Consider the following 24386-nt stretch of genomic DNA (forward strand, 5'->3'; position numbering starts at 1 on the left):
AATTATTTTAAAATACTAATGAATTAAGTTTTTTTTTTTTTAATTTTTCTATATAATATGCGGCATAAATTCCTAATTAATAATGGATAAGGTAATATAATATTAAGTTCTTTTATTTCCATCTTTATTACTATAATAACAAGATATGGAAAAGAAAAGAATACTTTTATAGTTTAGTAAAATTATATAAAAAATAATAATATCAAACAATTAATGGTAGTCCTTATTTAATAATCTATATATATACTCCCTCCATCCCAGTTTTTTTATCCTGTTTGAAAAGTCAAACTTTTTAAGGGAACATCATTTATTGTTTTGTCTACCTTTTAAAAATATATAAGTTTTCAAAACTACCCTTAAAAAAATTTATTAAAAAATTGAATTAGTAAATTAATAGGAGTATAATAGGAACATTAGTAAATTAACGACTTTTATTTTTAGAAACAGGACAATATTTTGGGACATCTCAAAATAGAATAGAGGACCAAAAAAATGGGACGGAGGGAGTATATATTTATATATTAAAAGCTAAATCTCAGATAAAATTCAATTATATTTCACTTGGATTTTCAATTTTGCATCATGTGTCCTGTTCAATTTTTAATTTTGTACCAAGTAAATTATTGAGTGTAAAAATCAAAAAGTCTGAATCTAATTAGATTCTAAATTGGATTTTGTGTCCATCTAATTTTTTAAATTTTTATGGCAAATGAATTATTGGTTTCAAAAACTGAAAAATCTAAATCCAATTAAATCATAAATTATATGTATGTGTGTGTGTGTGTATATATATATATATATATAAGAAACCACTACATATTTTAAAAATGTATGGTTTAAAAAAATGTGTAAATTAATACCATGTATAATTTACACTTTTTCTCAAAAAAGGTAAAATTCGAATCGTGAATTTGTGATTATTTTTAATTGTACCATGCATATGCACAGAGTTACATATCAGTAAACTTTAATGGTGATCACAAAAACAATTAAAACTTTTTAAGAACTTGCATATAAAAAAATAAAAAATAAAAAACTCCTTAAGAACAACTAACAAGAGTAATCACTAAGTAAATACCTATTTTTGGAGTCCCAACCAGAGAGATTGGCTGCTTCACATAGAGCTTCCCTCCACCTTTGTATCTTCTTTTTATCATTAAATTTTTCTTCATGCAGAGTTAATGCTTCCCCAAACTTTCCTTCTTGCTTACGAACTTCTGATGGATCCACTTTGTAAAAAACTGGTCGCACTAATTGCTTAATTGTTCTACACTCAACAATCCTAGCAAGTTCTTCCAAACACCAAGAAGAAGATGCATAGTTTTCAGAAAATACGATAATTGACGTGGTTGAGTTCTCAATGGTTTTGAGAAGTCCTACAGAAATTTCTTCTCCTCTAGGGAGATCATCATCGATGAATGTGTAAATACCTCTCTGACATAAAGCTGCATACAAATGGCTTACAAAACCATGACGGGTATCTTCACCTCTAAAACTCAAGAAGATATCAAAGTTTTTGGGTTGGTGGGTGAAAGACGAAGATGAGGCCATTGGGATTTAAGAGTAGAAAGATGAGAAGATCTATAGGAAGAAGAAGGAGAGCTGGGATTTACAAATAAACGGATGAGAAGATCTGAAGGGAGGAGAAAGAGAACTGTGGAAGGGATTGCCAATGTGATTGAAGTAAGTGAAAAAGGAATTAGGAAGAGGGTGACTGAATGCAAGCAAGAGGAGACTCTAATATAGTCCTAAGACCATCATCAAGTTAAAAGAGGGGAAACCGGAAACCCGAAGGAAGGAAGAAAACTTTATTTGTTCACGTCAGTACTTTTTTTTTTATAAAAGTTTGGCCTAGTACTTCATGTAACTATTTAAGTACTTAATCAAACTGTAAGCATGCATTTGCCCGTAGGGGAAATTATTTATTTATTTATTTATTTATTCTTCTTGTTAAAATACACAATAAAAGTAGAAATCGTTATTCCTAAATATTATTCAATTTAACAACAAACTTATCAAAAAATATTTTACTAATGGACGCTTTTAAGATATTTATTAATAAATATTTTTAAAAATTATTTTATAGAAAAATAACTAATTATTTTTATAAAATTATCTATATTTTTAATTAAATTGGTGATTGATAAATGGCATAAGGCATCCATGAAACGAACCCATCAAAAATATAAATATTACAAAGTTCTGAGAGAGACCCACCCGTTTTTACTTTTATTGAAAATATCTCTAGTCACTGCTCACTTAGATGTGAGATATCAACAAGTAAAGTTTTTCTTCTTCTTACAGATTTCCCCTCATTTTCCTTGAGATTGCCCAAAATCAATTCTGCTATGCACACATCATCAGATTTTCCCCCCACTATTTTCTTGACGTACACTTATTTTTATCAAAATTTTCTCCAAGTCCTTTTAGGTAAAACTATATAAATTTTACATATTTTTATTATTATACATTAATTGATGTAAGTGCTATAACATTCACTTTTTTTTTTAGAGAGTTTCAGACCAAGACACTAATCAGTTTTTGGTGTAGGCGGATATTAAATTTTAGATCTCTTATTCAACCATTAGAGACTTTATCAGTTGAACTAACTAGAACCCACCTGTAACATTCACTTTCATATGAATAATAAAAGGTATAAGCGTGCAACACATGGAATGAGGGTGAGTGAGAAAAAAAGAGGAGACTTTGATGCAGTGAGCAAAAAAGAGGAAACTTTTTAAACTTTTCAAGTCAAACTTTTACAGTGCAATATAATGGAACTTTCTGGGTGAAACCCAAAATAACTCTTTAAAGTTTTTTTTTTTTTTTTTTTTGGATAAACACTCTTTGAAGTGAATATTATTACAACCGTACCTATCACTACGGTCACATTTCGCTTTGCAAAATCCATTTCTCACGCGTAAAATGGGATCTTATAAAAAATTCGACCTTATTGTGAATTCATTTTCTGAGAATAGTAAATAGTTAATTGGATTCAGTCAGTTAATTGAATCCATTCCTCACGCGTAAAATGGGCCCTATATAATCTGCTTTTATAATAAATGAAAATATTAAAGTTATTATCTATTTATTATAAAGTATAAATTAATGTCATAATGATTTTTTTTTTTTTTTTTGAGAATGAATGCAATTGATGAATTTTTAAAATATAATAAATAAATATCAAAATTACTTTTTTTTAGAGATTTTTAACCTATGGCATTCATTCCCGATAATAGTTCTTTATCATCAGATCAAGATACTAATCAGTTTTTTATGTGAATGATGACCGTAGCAGTGGCACTTTTATTTTTTTAGAATTGTGGCACTTTAATATGTAAAATTTATCTTATAAAAAAAATGTAAAAATTTTATAATAAAATTTATAATATTTTTAACAACACTCAAACAATGGCCTTTTTTGCCAAATATTTTGCTTCTGTAAAACATTTTACTAAAAAAATTCTGCCCAAACTTATTTAGTTATATATCACCTTTCAAAACTTGAGTTCCAAGCTTGAGTTTGAAATAATGCTTGAAACTCTTTTAGTTATATAATACTTTTTTTTTATCATAATGCTTAGAATTTGAGTTTAGTAAATTCAAATTTCACTTGAAACTTGATTTTAACAAATTCAAGCTCCTAAAAGGTATCGAATAACTAAATAAATTTGGGTAGAGATTTCTCAGTATTTTTTTTCAAAAACAAAATATTTGGCAAAAAGAGCCCTAAAACCATAAATCCAACATTTTTTTTTTTAAATGGGCCTTGAATCCAAACTTGACCTTGACACAAATGGTAGACCAAAGTAATAGATGTGCTATCAAAAAATTAAAAAATAGTAATAGATGTAAATTTTTCTTAAAAAGACGTAATATATACTTACAAAAAATTGTCTTTTGAGTCAATTTTATGAATTCCACAGTATGTATAGATTCCACACGACATTTCACATATTAATAGAGAAATCTCATGACATGCCAATATGTCTTCTTGTCTNTTTTGTAGAGAGTTGGTGTTGTTTTCGTGTTAGAGACGCATGAGTTTTCAAATTGACCAAGGCTTGAGTTGGGGAGAGATGTGAAAAAAAGGATATTTTCACATCTCTTTATTCATTTTTCTTTTTTCCTATAGAGCTGACCCACATCTGGTAAAAAAGACATCATAAGTTGGATATTAACGGGCACCGGTGCCCGTTAACACAACCCGCCAAAAGGGCTAAAAATGTGTGGGCCTCTCTGTGAACTTTGTTTTGTAGGATTGTGTGGATATTTAAGACAAGAAGACATATTGGCATGTCATGAGATTTCTCTATTAATATGTGAAATGTCGTGTGGAATCTATACATACTGTGGAATTCATAAAATTGACTCAAAAGACAATTTTTTGTAAGTATATATTACGTCTTTTTAAGAAAAATTTACATCTATTACTATTTTTTAATTTTTTGATAGCACATCTATTACTTTGGTCTACCATTTGTGTCAAGGTCAAGTTTGGATTCAAGGCCCATTTAAAAAAAAAATGTTGGATTTATGGTTTTAGGGCTCTTTTTGCCAAATATTTTGTTTTGAAAAAAAATACTGAGAAATCTCTACCCAAATTATTTAGTTATTCGATACCTTTTAGGAGCTTGAATTTGTTAAAATCAAGTTTCAAGTGAAATTGAATTTACTAAACTCAAATTCTAAGCATTATGAAAAAAAAAAGTATTATATAACTAAAAGAGTTTCAAGCATTATTTCAAACTCAAGCTTGGAACTCAAGTTTTAAGGTGATATATAACTAAATAAGTTTGGGCAGAATTTTTTTAGTAAAATGTTTTACAGAAGCAAAATATTTGGCAAAAAAGGCCATTGTTTGAGTGTTGTTAAAAATATTATAAATTTTATTATAAAATTTTTACATTTTTTTTATAAGATAAATTTTACATATTAAAGTGCCACAATTCTAAAAAAATAAAAGTGCCACTGCTACGGTCATCATTCACATAAAAAACTGATTAGTATCTTGATCTGATGATAAAGAACTATTATCGGGAATGAATGCCATAGGTTAAAAATCTCTAAAAAAAGTAATTTGATATTTATTTTTATATTTTTTTATTTTATTGAGTAAAGTTGTAGTCTTAAGCTACAACTAGTCTTTTAGCTAAACTTTGTCCTTTATTGTTTATTGTATCTCCAAACTTTTTAAATTAGTGCTATTTTTCTTTTTCTTTTTTAAATTGTGCTATTTACATAACATTTTTATAACAATTTCATAATAAAGTTTACGCAATAAATTGTTATTGGTTCTCATCTGGACCTACTAGTGACATTAATATTTTTTTTATCTACCATTAGCAAAAAAGAAAAACAAATGAAAACTAATGAAAAAAAGATAGGAAGATCAATTAAGAAATTAAAAGATGAAAATAGAAGACAGACATTTGTAACCAAACAAATAAGGAAGGATAAGAGAACATAAATTCACAAGCGCATTAGAGGAAACTCAAATCTTAAGTTTTCTTTTTCAACTCTTTACCCTTTATTTATTCTACCATAAGAGGCTAGGGGTGTGCAACCAAGTCGTTGATCTGCCAAAACCGATCCAATTCAACCCAACCTATTGGTTTGGGTCAGTTTTCAGAAGTTGGTGGGTCATCAAATTCGCCTAACCAGACCCACCTATATTTAATATATATTTTTAAAAAATATTATATAATTTTATTATTTATCCTTTTATTTATCAACCGAGTTAGGATAGAGTTATATGATATCCTACTAACTTTGAAGTACTAATAAAATAGTTTGTGTTAGTTTGGTAATAGGCTCAGATTTATTAGGTTATAAATTTGCTCTTATTTGTATTGGTGTTGTTTGTATTGGTATTGTTTGAATGCTCAATTTTTTTTTTTTTTTTAATTCCAACCCGATCTAGGTGGGCTAGGTTGGGTTAGATCTTTTTTCAACCTAACTATGGTGGGTAGAATTGAAAATACTCCTCAACCTGAAGAAAAATATTAATTTTGATTGAATTGTTTATGCTATGGGTACACCAAAAAAGAAGGTTAAAACAAAAACAAATACTTTAAGTTGTCAAAGTTGATACTTTAAAGACTAATAACATTCATTTGATACTTTAGGGACTAAAGCACTGGTGGATAAATATTAGGGACTAACAATGTAATATCAGCATGGAATAGAGTTTAGGTTTGAATCCCTTATAAATGGGCAATTTAAACATGATTTAAATTTCTTCAAGAATATTTCATTTAAATTAGTATTTATTGAATCCCTTATAAAAATTTAAGTAAATTCATTATATATATATATATATAAAGGTAGGAAGAAGTATTTTAGTACAATGACATAATATTGAAAATGATAATGTGAATATTCACTGACATAATATTGTCAAAATAGAAATGTAAAAAAAAAAAATGAGAAGCGTCCAAATTAACAAAGGTATTATATTGTCAAAATTAATATTGTCCTATGACATAATATTGTCAAAATTAACAAACACAATATTGTCATAATTTTTTTCTTTTACAAACTCAAGAGTTTATGCCTAACATTTCAAAGAAAATATATTTTTTTTGATAGCTACAATAATCGAACTCTAGACCTCTAAGCACTTTGTGCATAGAGAAGTGTCAATTAAGTTACAAGACTCCTAATAGGTGAGTTGTAACATCTATCAAAAGTGAGCATGCATTTACCCATAAGAAAACAACTCTTTTTTAGTAAACCATAGACCCCAACCCTTTTTTTTTTCTTTTTCTTTTTTTGAAAAGGACCATGGAACCCAATTTATATGATGGCCTAGTAATCAATAATGTTAGGGGGGGTAAAATTAACCACAAACCTAACCGAGTTAATCAAAAAAGGAAAAAAGTAATTTATGCTTCACTTATTATGTTATTTAATTGGCATTAATCAAATTCTTGCCATATCGGATTATAAGAATTTTTTTTAAATAAAATTTGTTATAACTTTATTAGAAATTTTATAATTAAAAGAATTACAAATTAATATGATAATTAATATAATTAATATTATTTTGACAAAATAATATATAAATGTTTTTTTTTTTTGAGGAAGAAATAATATATAAATGTTTGAACTATTTTTCATTATCAGTAACAGATTTATGTATTAAAATTTCTATTATCACTGGCACCATTTTTATCCCAAGATCAAACAAAAGTGGATGGTGCCAACTGCCAAGGACACCATTTTTCACGCAATCCTACAAAGTTCAAAGAGAGGTTCACATGTGTTTTTTTTTTTTTACTTTTGTGGAAAAATAGCTTCTGTTTTAGTCATGCACCATTGACTCGGATATATCAAGTAAAGAACTTTTTAGTTTTTCCCACAAATTTTGTGGTTCTTCTAGGATATCATTTTATAATTTTCCAAATATCAAACAAAACTAGATGAGTGAGCCAGGGATACCCATACCCTCAAAGAAAGCCCCACATGTTTTTGACTTTTGTGGAAAGAAGGCCTTTGTGTGTTTGGACGTAGAGGGAAAGAAAAATATTTATTCGTATGTTTGGACCCTCTTGTCCGCAATCCTACAAAGTTCAAAGAAAGCCCCACATGTTTTGACTTTTGTCAAAAGAAGGCCTTTGTGTGTTTGGACGTAGAGGGAAAGAAAAATATTTATTCGTGTGTTTGGACCCTCTTGCCCGCAATCCTACGAAGTTCAAAGAAAGCCCCACATGTTTTTGACTTTTGTGGAAAGAAGGCCTTTGTGTGTTCGGATGTAGAGGGAAAGAAAAATATTTATTCGTGTGTTTGGACCCTCTTGCCCACAATCCTACAAAGTTCAAAGAGAGCCCTGCATGTTTTGACTTTTGTGTAAACAGAAGGTCTTCATGTGTTTGGACGTAGAGGGAAAGAAAAATGAAAGAAAGATAATAAAAAAAATTATTTTACTACATTATCCTTATAAATTATAAGTTAATATTTAATTATGAAAATATAAATGTAATTTCACAAAATATTTTAAAATTTTCACGTGTGTAAGTGTAAGAGTAATTTTGTGTATTTGGAGGAAATGATTTTCTTTAAAAAAAAAAAAAAATTGGTGAGACCCATAAAAACCAATTATTTCCATATTTTATTTCTCTCATCTCTTTCCTTACAAGTGAAGGAAAAAGAATTCTTTCTCGTTCCATCTATAATTGACCATGTTTCGATTTTTTTTTTGGGGGGGGGGGGGGGGGGGGGGGGGGAGTTTNCAAAAAAGAAGGTTAAAACAAAAACAAATACTTTAAGTTGTCAAAGTTGATACTTTAAAGACTAATAACATTCATTTGATACTTTAGGGACTAAAGCACTGGTGGATAAATATTAGGGACTAACAATGTAATATCAGCATGGAATAGAGTTTAGGTTTGAATCCCTTATAAATGGGCAATTTAAACATGATTTAAATTTCTTCAAGAATATTTCATTTAAATTAGTATTTATTGAATCCCTTATAAAAATTTAAGTAAATTCATTATATATATATATATATAAAGGTAGGAAGAAGTATTTTAGTACAATGACATAATATTGAAAATGATAATGTGAATATTCACTGACATAATATTGTCAAAATAGAAATGTAAAAAAAAAAAATGAGAAGCGTCCAAATTAACAAAGGTATTATATTGTCAAAATTAATATTGTCCTATGACATAATATTGTCAAAATTAACAAACACAATATTGTCATAATTTTTTTCTTTTACAAACTCAAGAGTTTATGCCTAACATTTCAAAGAAAATATATTTTTTTTGATAGCTACAATAATCGAACTCTAGACCTCTAAGCACTTTGTGCATAGAGAAGTGTCAATTAAGTTACAAGACTCCTAATAGGTGAGTTGTAACATCTATCAAAAGTGAGCATGCATTTACCCATAAGAAAACAACTCTTTTTTAGTAAACCATAGACCCCAACCCTTTTTTTTTTCTTTTTCTTTTTTTGAAAAGGACCATGGAACCCAATTTATATGATGGCCTAGTAATCAATAATGTTAGGGGGGGTAAAATTAACCACAAACCTAACCGAGTTAATCAAAAAAGGAAAAAAGTAATTTATGCTTCACTTATTATGTTATTTAATTGGCATTAATCAAATTCTTGCCATATCGGATTATAAGAATTTTTTTTAAATAAAATTTGTTATAACTTTATTAGAAATTTTATAATTAAAAGAATTACAAATTAATATGATAATTAATATAATTAATATTATTTTGACAAAATAATATATAAATGTTTTTTTTTTTTGAGGAAGAAATAATATATAAATGTTTGAACTATTTTTCATTATCAGTAACAGATTTATGTATTAAAATTTCTATTATCACTGGCACCATTTTTATCCCAAGATCAAACAAAAGTGGATGGTGCCAACTGCCAAGGACACCATTTTTCACGCAATCCTACAAAGTTCAAAGAGAGGTTCACATGTGTTTTTTTTTTTTTACTTTTGTGGAAAAATAGCTTCTGTTTTAGTCATGCACCATTGACTCGGATATATCAAGTAAAGAACTTTTTAGTTTTTCCCACAAATTTTGTGGTTCTTCTAGGATATCATTTTATAATTTTCCAAATATCAAACAAAACTAGATGAGTGAGCCAGGGATACCCATACCCTCAAAGAAAGCCCCACATGTTTTTGACTTTTGTGGAAAGAAGGCCTTTGTGTGTTTGGACGTAGAGGGAAAGAAAAATATTTATTCGTATGTTTGGACCCTCTTGTCCGCAATCCTACAAAGTTCAAAGAAAGCCCCACATGTTTTGACTTTTGTCAAAAGAAGGCCTTTGTGTGTTTGGACGTAGAGGGAAAGAAAAATATTTATTCGTGTGTTTGGACCCTCTTGCCCGCAATCCTACGAAGTTCAAAGAAAGCCCCACATGTTTTTGACTTTTGTGGAAAGAAGGCCTTTGTGTGTTCGGATGTAGAGGGAAAGAAAAATATTTATTCGTGTGTTTGGACCCTCTTGCCCACAATCCTACAAAGTTCAAAGAGAGCCCTGCATGTTTTGACTTTTGTGTAAACAGAAGGTCTTCATGTGTTTGGACGTAGAGGGAAAGAAAAATGAAAGAAAGATAATAAAAAAAATTATTTTACTACATTATCCTTATAAATTATAAGTTAATATTTAATTATGAAAATATAAATGTAATTTCACAAAATATTTTAAAATTTTCACGTGTGTAAGTGTAAGAGTAATTTTGTGTATTTGGAGGAAATGATTTTCTTTAAAAAAAAAAAAAAATTGGTGAGACCCATAAAAACCAATTATTTCCATATTTTATTTCTCTCATCTCTTTCCTTACAAGTGAAGGAAAAAGAATTCTTTCTCGTTCCATCTATAATTGACCATGTTTCGATTTTTTTTTGGGGGGGGGGAGGGGGGGGGGGTGAATATTGAGGCTAATTTTCTCTTTCATTGAGATTCACAAAATCAATTCTGCTAAAAATAAAATGAGTGAAAAGTCATTTCAAAGATTGAGTCCCTATGGATCTATAGTATATCAATATGTCAGCTAAAAAGCAAAAAAAAAAAAAAAAAAAAAACTTTGATTTTTTTCCCTTGTCAATAAAATTTTACAAAAAAATCTTATTACACACTTTATCTACACTGCATTTCAATTAAAATTGTAAAATTGAGTTTTAAAAAAACACAAAATCAATTATGCTAAAAATGAAATGAGTGAAAAGTCATATCAAAGATTGGGTTCCTATGGATCTATAGTATACCAATATGTCAGCTAAAAGGCAAAAAAAAACTTTGATTTTTTTTTTTCCTTCGTGGACAAAATTTTACAAAAAATCTTGCTACACACTCTATATACACTGCATTTCAATTAAAATTGTAAAATTGAGTTTTAAAAAAACAATTTTCAGTTACATGATAGTATGTGTACAGTATGTGTGTATTGCGCATTACTCAAAATTTTATGCTTCCTCATTCGTAAGCCAAGTCAGTGTAATCTAATTGAAAATCAAAATTGAAATTACTGAAACAAATAGATCAAATTGAGTAAAAGCATTCCGGTTTCAACTTAACTCATATCAGTGCTTACATCACCACCACCATTAGGATCAATGTTATAGTCAAGTTTGCTATTTGGTTAGGTTAAAGCTTTAAAATGATTTTTTTTTTTTTTTTTTTTTTTTTTTTTTTTTTTTTTTTTTTATAGAGTAGAAAATAGAAATAGGACTTTATTATTTATTTTTCTAAAAGTAATAGGAGAAAGTCTCTTCTTATAAATACTTTTTAGAATGAGGTGGTGATTATTAAGTCGTTATTAATAAAAGTCTCTTTTAAGAGGTTCACTCTCTCTATTATTTTGTCTACTGACCTCGTTTTCTTCAAAATTTAGGTTTTGTGACAGAGTTGTTGACTTTGTAGTTATTATGTGTAACAAATGCTGCTTCTACAGACCTAATCTACATCAGTTAGTATCAAAGTCACGTTAGGCTACATCAGACAATCTTATAAGACCACTCTCTCCCTGCATGTGTGCATTGTATGAGATACCACCAACCATTATCAAAGAACTGTGAATACAATCAACATTGTTTTGTCCAACACAACATTTATGGCCTATTTGGATGTTTAAAAATGGAGGGGGAGTAGAGTAGACGGAGGGAGAGTAATCCAATTACCTTATTTGGAAGTTTTTTAAGAAATGAGGGGGAGGAGTTTGGAGGGGTTTGGAGGGGTTTCAACTCCCTCTAGTCCCCCATTTTTAATTCCCCCAAATTGGAGTGATTTGGAGGGAGAGTAGAGTACATAAACTATTGACCAAGTAAATTACCTAATTTACCCTTATTATATTAACAAAATTACACATCCAAACAAAGTGGAGGGGAATCATTCTCCTCTACTCTCCTCCCCACTACTCCCCTCCCCTCTACTCCCCTCTACTCTCCTCCCTCTCTAAACTTTCAAACAAGCCATTACTAAAGTTACCATTTAAAATAAAATAAAATAAAACTTGCTAAGTCACCAATATACTGTTTTTCATATTAGAACACTTTTCACATTTAGGGCCACTCCCAGACCGTTTGGGTTGTTCATGGCCCAAATCTAAATGCAAAATGCAAAATTCTAGAAAGGGCAAGCAAATTATTTGTATTGGGCTCAAACAACACCATCATTGCCACTTCATCATGAATTATGAAGGACAGACTATTACTCAAAGTATTACAATTAATCTTTTGATGATTTCACAATTTATGATTGTAAGGTGCTCTAAAAGTCAACTACTGTCAAACAGTGTGTTAAAAGGGAGAATTGGTAACTTTTATATTCTTGGTTTGAAGCTTATAAGCATAAGCCCAACCCCGTCAATAAAAAGTACCTTTATTAGGAAATGATAGACATTTTTTTTTCAATAGTTGTGCACACCCTTGTTCTTGAGGTTGCTAAGCTTGAGTTGTTTCGAAAGCACTTGAGTACCTTCAGAAGAGACTTAGAGAGCATTAGGACAGATTGCATAGAGCTTTGGGTCATTTTTACAAGTGCAGAGTGCTTAAGTAATTCACTCTTTAGACACTACATTAGAAAGTAAGGTCAATAACATTTTGCCTTCTGGGGTTATACCAACTAATAAGCTTCCCAACTCCCCAATACTCACATATGTTTTAAGCCTTTTGACTACACTCGGCTTCTCCTCCAATACTAGTAACTTTTCGTTGATGGTTCTCTGAACTTTTTGAGAACATGCTGAGGACTATGAAGTTGCAGATTTTTGTTTTTCCTCAGATAATATTTTCGAACTCCGCAGATGTATATTGCATATCCCCAAATATCACAATCACCATCTGAAGGACACCATTGTTGATCTCCAAATTTATGTCCAATCAACTTGACCTACCATTTTGACATTCAATACCAGAAATCAAGCCCGAATCACAAATCTAAGATGCAATGTCTGTATGCAATTGCATCTGGATGCTCTAACAAAATGTCATTTTTAAGTGAAAACTACTCAAAATTTCCAGTTCAATGTTGAACAGTGAACAATAAATATGATTATGTTGTGCACCCTTTGTTACCCACTAACACCCAGTTTACTTCAAGAAGACAGTATTAACATCATTTCATCAAGGAAAAATATACAAGTGAAAGAAAGAAAAGTGTGTGTGTGCGTACACGCCATGCCATGGGCTACAATTCAGTGATAACCAGAGGAAATGAAATAGGAAAACCTTTTATCCTAGCAAGATTTCTAATAAAAAGAATGATACCTTGATATAAGTTTCCTAAAGATCATAATCTTCTGTCAGTGTTTGGAAAATTTCATCCCAGCAAAGCCAATCTATTTGAGGTGAATCAGGTGATCCTTGATGTATGTATACTCTTTCATTAAGCTTATATACTAATCTTATAGTACATTTTGCCACCAAGAAGTCTAAATTGTTTACTGAATAATGCAATCATCCAAGTCAAATCTTGCGCATTTTATGCAGGTCCAATTTATTTCTTCTGTGCTACTGCTCTAACATAAGGTCTAATAATGGACCATGAGAATGAATATTAGCAAATAATTGGTCATCCTCTTCATCTAAAATTTCAAAATAACTTTCATTATTATGAGAGAATTTATTCTAAATGCATAAGGTACCAAAGAAAAAATGGTACGCTTATTTCCATTTCATATAGCTTTAAAAAAATCAATAATCTTGAACATTACCAGAAATAGGAAGATATCACTACTTTAACATGACACTTTCAGGAAAACCAAATGTAGTCATTGCATTATAGTGAAGTTAAAACTTATCACAACACTACTTAGACAAATTCGTATACTAACCATAATAGCAAGTGGACAACTAACCTGTATTTTAAACATGCTAGTATAGTTTTCACTTGGCCTTCATCTATAAATCTGCATGTAGTCATAAATTATGTAGAGTCATAAATTGATCGTACCAATCTTGTCTACCTATATGTAGTATTGTGTGTGAGAGAGAGAGAGAGAGAGACCATTACTCCCAGCTCATAGTCCTCCATGTCCTGAGAGTGATTTTAGTATTTGCTTACTGACTACCGTCCAAGGTGACTTGACAAAATGCTATTGTAATCAATGCAATCTGAACAAGCACACATATATTTAGACACATTGAGCACTTTCACCAAATTGCTCATTAACTACAGTCCAAATAAACTTTTTTTTTTTGGGTGGAGTGGAAGGCTGACAAAAGAAACTCACTTAACAACATTACAGCTGATATCTTGACCCACTTGGTTGTACCCTCTATAAGAAGTTGGATTTCCACAAATCAAGCACAAATAAACTTCATTTAGACTAAAAATTGTGGGTTCTACAACATCAGATTTTGGATGACAAAAACTGAGATAATGCAACTGAAAAGACTCTGATATTGTAGGTTAAGAAACAATACTACGAAAATACAACAATATGAGCAGACAATACATTCTTGAATTATTTTGAAAGCCCTTGATGCTGAACAAACATACCAATCATCAGATCTGGATCTTCACTGTTGAAATCTGCACTCCATACAGAAATGCTTTCTCTGTTAGTAACCTCTTCACCATCTATAACAAATAATTTCAGACAGCTTGGCGCATATGTATTTCTTTATGACAAAAAATTAGGATGCTCCTGGATATTTTATAAATAAGCAACAAAATAGAGAAAATAAGAATCCTAAACAAAATCTCAGAGGTTACCATTTACCTTTCTATCATTACATTGCTTCCTCAAATATTTGTATCTATGCCTCGGAGCATCTTTGTGATGGTGAGACCAACTTTCCCATTGAACAGTCTCACCATTTCAATTCAAGCCATCTCATGAATACATCACCAACTTTATTCCTGTTAAGCACTTGGTATCATAACAATTCAATGAGGTAATGATTCATTTTTTTATGTAGGATTTATTCTCGGACATCCACTGTCAGCCACAGGAATGGCCTTCTTTTATGCACCAACAGAAATGATAAAATTTATTTATGGGGGGATAACAATTCATTTAACAAAGTGTTTGAGAATGCACTTGCTGGGACAGGGTTATTCATTGCAACACCTAATTGGCAAAAGTAGTTTTTATCACTGACAAACTAAAATGATCAAAAATACATGTCAACAAAGCAATAGCTAAAGCTTCAAAATAACTAGGGATGACAAATTTGATTTTAAATTCAGGGAAAGACAAGAAAACTAATAGAATTTTTTTTTTTTTGGGGTCGATTTTACAACTATTTGATATGATTCTTAGAAAGAACAAAATATAACTATTAAATGAATCAAAAAAAAAAAAAAAAAAAAAAAGAAAATTTACCACACCATATTCTCGCATTGAATGACATGATATAAAAACACTCCAATAGACTCAAATTAGTTAATGACTTTTCAAGACCTTTGCACTGCTGCCTCTTCTCTCTCTTCACTAAAAAAAAATTTTAAAACCCATTTATTCTTTGACATCTAAAACTTCAAATACAATTACTAATTATTTTGAAAAGTCATAATAAAATAAAATAACAATATATCTTTGTTTAAATGCCATCAATTCACTAACAAATAAAATATTGTACCAACAATTGTCTTTCATACTTGGTTCCACCTGAATGACAAAAGAACAAGAATATTCTTCGTACCTCTATTGATCCCGTGATTTACTAGTAATCTACACTCCTTTTCTTTTCAAGGTAAGTCATTTGCTAATAAGCCTTGTCATAACTGAATCAAAATCTGACACTTTCTATATGCTGCAAAAACACCATGATAAGAAGAACTACACAAAACCCACAAATAATTTGACCCAAACATAGATGTCACAATCTGTGCGTTGATAATCAAATGTCATTCATATACAAAACTCTGCTCCTTCAATTAAGATGTTGTACAGCCTAGTATTGAATGAGAAAGAAGAGCAATCTAGTGTAGCAAAAAAATAGAGAGCTTGTGAAAGAACTAAATTTATTTTCAAATTCAACTAGAAGCAGATGCAACTAACCTTAACTTAATGCAGGAAACTTTAGAGCACATTTTATTCATACTAAAAACATGTCCAACTAGGAAAAAAAAAGCCGAGAAAACAAAAAAGTATAATAACAACAAAATTGTTAATTCGAAGTCTGCAAAGTTTGCATAAAATGAAGGGTAGCCATGATTCTTAAGACAACATTTTAAGCAGAAAATATATTAAAAAAATGTTCAACTAGTAAAAAAACCGACCTATGCACAAGATTTCTCAATTGGTAGAAGCATAGTTACATATTTATCTAAATACCCAATTAGAGGCAAACTTGAAAGAGTGACAGATCACCAACGTCAAGTATTCTTACCCTGCAAAGCTATAAGCCATGAGATGATATTTGCTCACCAAATTATTAATTTCTTTTAACTAATACTATTATTTTCTTCGCATTACCATATCCTTTCAAATTGGGCTGGTACCCTTTATGAATGAGGACGTTAATTTAGTGAGACAGACCGAAAAGTGATAAAGACACCCAAAGATGCAAATCAAACAATACAACTAAAGTGGGTGACATGCTTTGTTCATTCAACAAGGCAAAAAAAAATTGAACTAAAACAATGCAAAGGAAAACAGTTTCAATTTAATAACAGTACCTTGTAATGTTTTCTAGGAATTTGATCAAGAGGTTCACATTTTCTTCAATTGTGGATATGGAAGAGTGAATCATAGTTTACAGAAGGATAGGCCATTGAAGAAGGAGCTAAATCAATCCCATCTCCAACAGTTGAGTCAGATCCCAAACCCAAGTCAGACCCATTTTTCACATCTAATTGTAGCCCTGAATCAGTCCAATATGGGCCGAAATAGTTGTTTAAAAAAAACGTAAAACATTTCATCAAAACACACCGTTTTGACAACCTACTTTAAAGAAATAATCCTAAAATCGTCTCAAAGTCTCTCTCATTCTCTAACCCACAGCTCCAGCAATCCAGCTCTCCCTCGAACTCGCTCCATCTCTCACTTTATTATCTACTAAACCTCTTAAATTGGTATATGTTTACCATTATATGAAGAAGAAAAAATGCTAAGCAATATATAGAAAATATAAATAATAATATTTTTATTAATTTTTATTAATAAACGTATCTCGCCGTACACATATCTTATATTTTCAAAATTGCTGTGTCACCACATTGCACCCGCACACACACCCAAACCCAAACCCGTGCTTCCTAGGTCCATTCCATCAATCAAACCTTAACTTCCTAGCAACATTCATTCAAGCTATCTATTTTAGAACTAATACCACTGAGCCCCTTCAAAAATCCACAACTAAAATGCTTAACTAATTAAACCAATAATTCTAATCACTACAAGTAATCTCCTGACTATGGTCAAATAGATATTGATCTTTGTAAATCTAAAAAAGTATAGGCCTTTGGACTTTATTTGTCCATTAACTTGATAAATAAAATGCTTTTTCTTTTAGATAATATTGAAATCTCTTTTACCATCACAAGAAATATAATTCAACAACAATATGACTTTCCATTCTCTTTCTCTGAATTAGTACTCTGTATCAAAAAAGCCCTAAAGAGAAAGAGAATGGGAAGTGAGAAAGACCCCTAAAGATGCAAATCAAACAATGCAAAACACATGAGCGAATTTTCAATGTAAAGATGACTTAATAGAAAATAGTTTTAATGAAAAATAATACCTGGGCATATTTCTTCGAAATTTTAATGAAGAGATTCTCAGTTTCTTTGATGGTGGATATAGATTGAAAATGGTGTCATCTTTTTAAAAAGAGATTGGCTATCGAAGAAGAACCCAAATCAAACACATTACCATCAATACCCAAACATAAGTCAACCCATTTGCTATATAATTGGAGATTGAAGGGTCTTCTGCGTCTGAGTCCGTTGAGACACTAGAAGTGAAGCAAGGAGGTAGTAAAGGTGTGAGCTCTGTGTTGTCATCAACATTTTGACAATTGTCTTGGATGATAATGGAATTCTGAGGAGGACATATGCATTCCACATGTACCCCCATCCTTGCAATCACAGGCGTGTATTTTCCATTTCTACTTGACCAATGATAGATTTTACATGAAATCTCAACATGATTCCGATCACCTTGCATATCTCCGAATTCCTTCTGTAATTGGCTGTAAGGTACACCATAAAACCACAGATGATCACACTTCAAATCATATAAATGTGTCCTACCTATGCGAAGTCGCTTACGACTATTCGTAAAAATGTGGATATCACAAACCCAATCGATTTTATCATCACGAATAGAACCGTACTTATCATTATTAGAGTAACTATCCTTCAATGGAATTAGATGAAAAGCAACACAAACAACGATTGTTGGAAACTTCGAACCAACCCAAAATGATATGAAACTTTCAATGCTTTGATGATTGATCCAATTCAGAATCTTCTTTCCTGTTACTATAATACTCTATCTCTCTCCCAAATCAATCAGATACGCATCTGGAGTGGGAAAGGACTCATGTTGAATTGCGTTGAACTTGGAGAGGGAAAGGTGGGAAGAGTAATTAATTTGATGTGATTATTTGCGATGTGAATGCAAATCCATTAATGCATTGCCTTTCACACTTGAACATTTCATATTTTGTGGAAGCCCTAACTTTCTTCCAAACTACATGCAATTTATTATGAATTTTGAGATATTTGCATCTTTGGTAATTTCCTTTTTTTTCTCCTCTACGTAGGAGCTTTTTCTCTCACGCTCAGGTGAGTCCTCCTTTCCACTGTGTACACACAGTGGACTTCCATAACACTTAACATGGACCAAGAATTCATTGACCGTTTACAAAACATGCAACTCACAGAGGAAGAAGGTGAAGTGGTGCACATTCGGTCCACCAGAAGGGAGAAAACTATTGAAGACTGTTCCCTCACCTTATTAGGCCGTTTTCTCACTACTCGTCCCTACAACCAGAGGGCGGCAAAAGCACTACTAAGGACGGTGTGGAAACTAGGGAATGATTTGCGAATAGTGGACGTGGGAGAGGGGCTGTTTCAGTTTAGATTCAAACTTGAGAGCCAACTGACATGGGTATTGAACAACGGTCCATGGAGCTTTGACAACATTGTGCTGGTCCTCCGACGGTGGGAAAGGGTATGACAGCCAACTCAGTGATTTTTTCAGTTCTTCCTATATGGGTCCAGGTGTGGGGACTACCGTTCGACTTGATGAACGAAGAGGCTGGCTGGGAGATCGGTAAAGGTTTGGGGCATGTAGTAGAGGTGGACAAGAAAACATTCCTATCCGACCAAGCGCGCTTCATCAGGATCAGGGTCGAGCTTCCACTGGAGAAACCGATTCAGCGAGGAGGATGGGTTGCTAACCCGGAGGGTGACCATGTACGTGTGGGCTTTAAGTACGAGCGTTTGGTGGGGTTGTGCTACCAATGTGGGAGATTCGGCCATGAGATGAAGGACTGTCCATCTCCAGGACCCTGCAGCAGACGGCGAGACCGTATGGGGAATGGTTGAAGGCTGGAGTACGGAGGAGTGCATCGGATCGGACAACCAATAAACCATCGATGCAGCAAACGGCGTCGGAGAGTGATGAACAGACAAGGAGCCAAACCACAACCCATGTGGCAACTGCGGACGTCACTGGCATTAAAAGCAATTATGACTCCCACAGGTCGGTTACTCAGACAACTAAGAAATCAATGATTGCGGCTGTAACGTCTGAGCATTTACTTGGAGCGAAAATTCAGGAAACTGACCACATCAATGCTGATGATTATGGGCGAACTGAAATCATGGGAATGGAGATTAATGGGTCCGGAATTATGGCAGCCGATACGTTGGACCCAAGCCTCATCAATGTGCCAGTTAAGTATGATGATCAACAGGCACGTGACACACTCTCAAATCACTTAAACCAGCCACGTGACCCACTCCCAAACCATTCAAACCAGCAGCCACGTGACCCACTCCCAACCCACTCAAACCAAACACGTGACCCACTCCAAACCCACGTAAACCAGCCACTCCCAACTCACTTAAACCAACCATATGACCCACTCCCAACTCATCTAATCCAGACACGTGACCCACCCCAAACTCACATCAACAAACCACGTGAAAGCCCACCAAGCATGGGCAAGAAACACAAACCACGTACCTCTGAAAATAAAATCTCTCAGAACAAAATACCACGCCACAAAAGAACCCAAACCCACACAGACCCTAAAGAAACTATTAGCCGCAACTTGAAAAGAGACAAGCCTGAAGACAACCTACCTTTGGAAGAAGAATTGAAACAGAATGAGAAGAGAAGTAAAGCCATGGAATTTAACCCAGAAAATATTATCATCAAAACGGTGGAGGCTGCTGGACAGCCCCGCCGAGAACAATGAAAATCATGAGCTGGAACTGCCGGGGGCTTGGGAACCAACGTGCAGTGGATGTGCTCTCTCATCTTGTGAGGGAAAAAGCTCCCAAAATCCTGTTTCTTATGGAAACAAAACAGTCTGTATCAGAGATGAGACAGATTCAAGCTGGTTTACCGTATCGATGTATGTTTGTGGTACCTAGTATTCGTCGTAGTGGAGGTTTGGCTTTACTATGGAAGGAGGAAATTGAGTTGCATGTCCAAACTTTTACCCTAAATCATATTGATGCGCTTATTATGGATGACCCAGCAAACCCATGGAGATTGACAGGTTTTTACGGATGGCCTGAGGAGCAACGAAAGCAGGATTCATGGAAACTCTTGAAACATCTCCACTCTAGACACTCAGCACCCTGGCTTTGCTTTGGGGACTTTAACGAGATCCTCCAATCAGAAGAGAAGCAAGGTCGACTACCAAAGCCACTGGCCCCAATGCAGCACTTTCGGTCGACACTCCTACACTGTGGGTTGGCGGACCTAGGCTTCCAAGGTAATATCTTTACTTGGAATAATGGTCAGGAAGGGATGCTTATGTGCAGGAAAGATTGGAAAGGGCATGCGCCACGACCCTTTGGAGAGATAAGTTCCCCACAGCCATGTCGCTCACCTACAAGCAGCATATTCTGATCATATACCAATCCTAATCACCATACAATCCCAAAGGCATGCCAAAAAGAAAAAAATACCACAGCGTTTTGAAAGGAGATGGGCCACTCACCCCGACTGTGTACATGTCATCCAAATGGCTTGGGAGGCCGGGGTGACCCTGGTAGCCCAATGGCGAGGTTGTTCGAAAAAATTAAAAAATGCAGGTTCGCTCTAGTTGATTGGGGCCGGGAGGTTTTTGGATCCTCTAACATGCAATTGCAGGAAAAACAAAAATTACTTGAGGAACTTTGCTTGCAAAACAATGCCACTTGTATCAGCTCAATCAAAGAACTGAAAGCTGACATTAGCAACTTGATTCACCAGGATGAGCTATTCTGGCGACAACGGTCTCGATCAATTTGGCTACCTACTGGCGACAAGAACACGAAGTACTTCCATAATCGGGCTAGCCAACGTCGACGCAAAAACCATATCCATGGTGTTTTCGATGGAGAGGGTCAATGGTGGAATACGGAGGATGGTATAGCCAGGGTGGCCGAATCTTATTTCAAGGACCTGTTTGCAGCAACCCCAACAGTCAATATTGAAGGTATTGTACAGGCTGTTGAAAGACGGGTCACCCCACAAATGAATGACAGACTCACCCAGCGGTATACTCCTGATGAAGTCCGTACTGCCCTTTTCCAAATGCACCCATCAAAAGCACCGGGACCAGATGGTATGTCTCCCTTTTTCTTTCAGAAATACTGGCATATTGTAGGTCATGATGTCACTGAAGCTGTCTTATCAGTCTTGCACTCGGGTCATATGCTGAAGAAAATGAACCATACACATATTGTCCTAATTCCAAAAAAGAAGGACCCCACACACTTAGCGGACTATAGACCTATTAGTTTGAGTAATGTGGTCTCGCGGATAATTTCCAAGGTTATTGCAAATCGTTTAAAATATATTTTGCCTAATGTTGTTTCTGAGTCTCAGAGTGCATTTGTGCCAAACCGTCTTATTACTGACAACATAACAGTTGCATATGAGCTACTACACAGAATGAGAAACAGAAGAAGAGGCAAAGTGGGGCACATGGCGGTNTTTGTTTGGAGAAGCCTTTTGGCAGCAAGGGATATAATCTTTAGAGGCTCAAAGTGGCGGGTGGGAAATGGTAGAACAATTGGAGTGTACACCCATACATGGCTCACACACAAGCCAATACCACGAACAGAGGCAACGGTGGAGATGAGAGTTTGTGAACTCATAGACGAAGACACTCGGCAGTGGGACCGTGGGAAGCTTGATGCCATGTTCAGCCAGAGGACGAGGGAGGAAATTCTATCCATACCACTTGACCATTTGCAGTCCCAAGACACGCTTGTATGGATTGAAAACGCGGCCCAAAAATTCTCGGTAAAAACTGCGTACCGAGTTGCTCTTCGCTCCAGTACGCAGTGTTGGGCGGAGCATTCTGGTGCTCGGGAGGATGGGCCAACCTGGAACAAAGTATGGGATCTGAAAGTGCCGCCAAAGGTCAGGATGTTCCTATGGAGAGCTGTTTCGAACTGTCTTCCAACTAGAGACAAGCTGCATCAACGCCGAGTGAATGTGGACACACGGTGCGAATTCTGCCTTCATAATACTGAGACTGTGCACCACATCTTATGGGAATGCCCCTTTGCTCAAAATGTGTGGGCTCTGTTCAGAGGCCGAACCCAAAAGTGCAGCAACGCTGTCAGCGATTTCTTCCTTTTATTTCGGCAAATGCGAAGCACGCTCAGTCAGCAGGAATTGGAGAAATGGGCAGTCACAGCATGGGCGATATGGGCCGCGAGGAACAAGTTTTATTTCCAACACTACCAAACTCACCCAAAGGTGATAGCAGACATGGCGTGTGGACTGCTTGAAGAGTATCAGAGGTTCATGGACACACAGGGACAGGACTAGGCTCCTACGTTTTGGTTCAATGTGTTTGCATGCGTTATGATTCTATAATTTACTGTAGCCATTTCTACTTTGGGCTGCTCCATGGGCCCACCCTTGTATGTATTTTCTTTACCATATAAATGCAATTCTATCGTCTTGGTTTCAAAAAAAAAAAAAAAATTATGAATTTTGAGAAATTGAAGTTTGGCAAATCTAGTAAAGCATTTGCAAAGGTAACCAAAATTATTTCTGTTATTACTTTAAGAAAGAGAGAGTTACTTGAAGGAATAATTTTCTTAAAGATTCTGAATTCAACAAGATGTAGTTGGTTGCATCTACTTGTCTTATACTTTCTGGAAGCTTTGGAATTTTCTTAAGGAACTTAAAATCCTCAATTACAAGGAATTCTAATCTATCAAATTTGATAATGCTTTCTCGGAGGTTCAAATCTTCACTCCTTGATAATAAACATTTCTCTGAGTGGGTGTAGCAAGAAGTCAACTTTTTTAGAAAATTCAACCTTGGAAAACAATATTTTGAAAAGCCACCATAAGAATTGCATGTTGCTGCTTGTCTACCAATCCTTGTGTCCTTTGGAAATTGGAAATTACTATAATGCACTAGTTGGTGAAGATGTTGCAATTTATAAATGCTACTTGGAAGTTGACACGAATAGAAATAGGAACCTATACATAATCGCCAAGCCCAATGAGATTCTCAATTGATGGAGGAAGCTCTCTAATGGTAGTGTGTCCCAAACTTAGATACTTTAAATTTTTCAGTTCTTGTGAAATATCAGGAACCTCTTAACCCTTTTGCAATTAAGAAGATATAAATATTTAAGAGATTTCATCGCAATACAACTTGGAAGAATTTGAAGTTCAACACAACCCCAAAGATCCCAGCTTTCAAGCTTATCAAGAAATCCAACAAAGTCATGAATCTTGACTAATTTTCTACACTTTTGGAGATCCAATTTCTTTATGTTTGGGGTGGCACTCAATAAGTCGGGTAATTTCCTAATGTATTGATTGGAATTGAAATTCATATATGTCAAATTTTTGCATTGTATCCTTTGTAGAAAAATAAAATAAAAATTTTTTTACTCCAACAAACGTTATTAAAATATAGTTTAATAAAGTAATAATAATTTATAAATAAATAAAAATGATTATACCTTGAAAAGCTTGTCCAATACAACCCGACTTTCAGGCATGTTCAGTCCAACGAGTTTTTGAGGATGAAAATTGGATGGTAAGGAAGATAAAGGAAACCCTAGCCAATCAAGCACCCTTAATCCATTGGGAAGATATTCAAGACCTCTACAGATATCTGCATTACCAACACTTAGAAACTTGAGATTTTTCATCTTTTCAAAACATTTAGCTTCTAGTTGCAACTTTGTTGGTTCAAGTGAGACTAGCATCATGTCTCGAATGTTGTCTAATCCCTAATTGG

The 24386-nt window shown here is 33.5% G+C and overlaps 2 protein-coding genes and 1 long non-coding RNA gene across 6 annotated transcripts; 1 reads left to right on the top strand and 2 right to left on the bottom strand.

Annotated features, from left to right (window-relative positions):
- Positions 1 to 1078: 1078 nt before the first annotated feature.
- On the bottom strand, positions 1079 to 1551 carry LOC136070839 (disease resistance protein RPV1-like; the record flags this gene model as incomplete). The annotated part of the gene is made up of 1 exon (XM_065781325.1): positions 1079 to 1551. A coding segment is annotated over exon 1 (473 nt), but the record flags the coding sequence as incomplete, so codon positions are not given.
- Positions 1552 to 12285: 10734 nt separating this feature from the next.
- Positions 12286 to 16953, bottom strand: LOC136070837 (uncharacterized). Of its 4 annotated transcripts, XR_010632074.1 has the most exons (8): positions 16616 to 16953; positions 15637 to 15747; positions 14712 to 14851; positions 14489 to 14521; positions 14220 to 14264; positions 13994 to 14100; positions 13845 to 13895; positions 12286 to 12877 (listed from the first exon to the last, which is right to left on the bottom strand). It is a non-coding gene; the product is annotated as an uncharacterized LOC136070837 (long non-coding RNA). The 4 variants fall into 4 exon arrangements; XR_010632075.1 differs by lacking the exon at positions 14220 to 14264 and having other exon boundaries at positions 16616 to 16952; XR_010632076.1 differs by lacking the exons at positions 12286 to 12877; positions 13845 to 13895; positions 13994 to 14100; positions 14220 to 14264 and having other exon boundaries at positions 14280 to 14521; positions 14712 to 14861; positions 16616 to 16948.
- Positions 16954 to 18779: 1826 nt separating this feature from the next.
- LOC112039061 (uncharacterized) lies at positions 18780 to 19492 on the top strand. The gene is made up of 2 exons (XM_065781299.1): positions 18780 to 19115; positions 19166 to 19492. The coding sequence occupies exons 1-2, from the start codon at positions 18780 to 18782 to the stop codon at positions 19490 to 19492; spliced, it is 663 nt and encodes a 220-aa protein (XP_065637371.1).
- Positions 19493 to 24386: the final 4894 nt, after the last annotated feature.

Source organism: Quercus suber, unplaced genomic scaffold, assembly GCF_002906115.3.
Source record: "Quercus suber isolate HL8 unplaced genomic scaffold, Cork oak 2.0 scaffold_263, whole genome shotgun sequence".
Classification (NCBI taxonomy): domain Eukaryota; kingdom Viridiplantae; phylum Streptophyta; class Magnoliopsida; order Fagales; family Fagaceae; genus Quercus; species Quercus suber.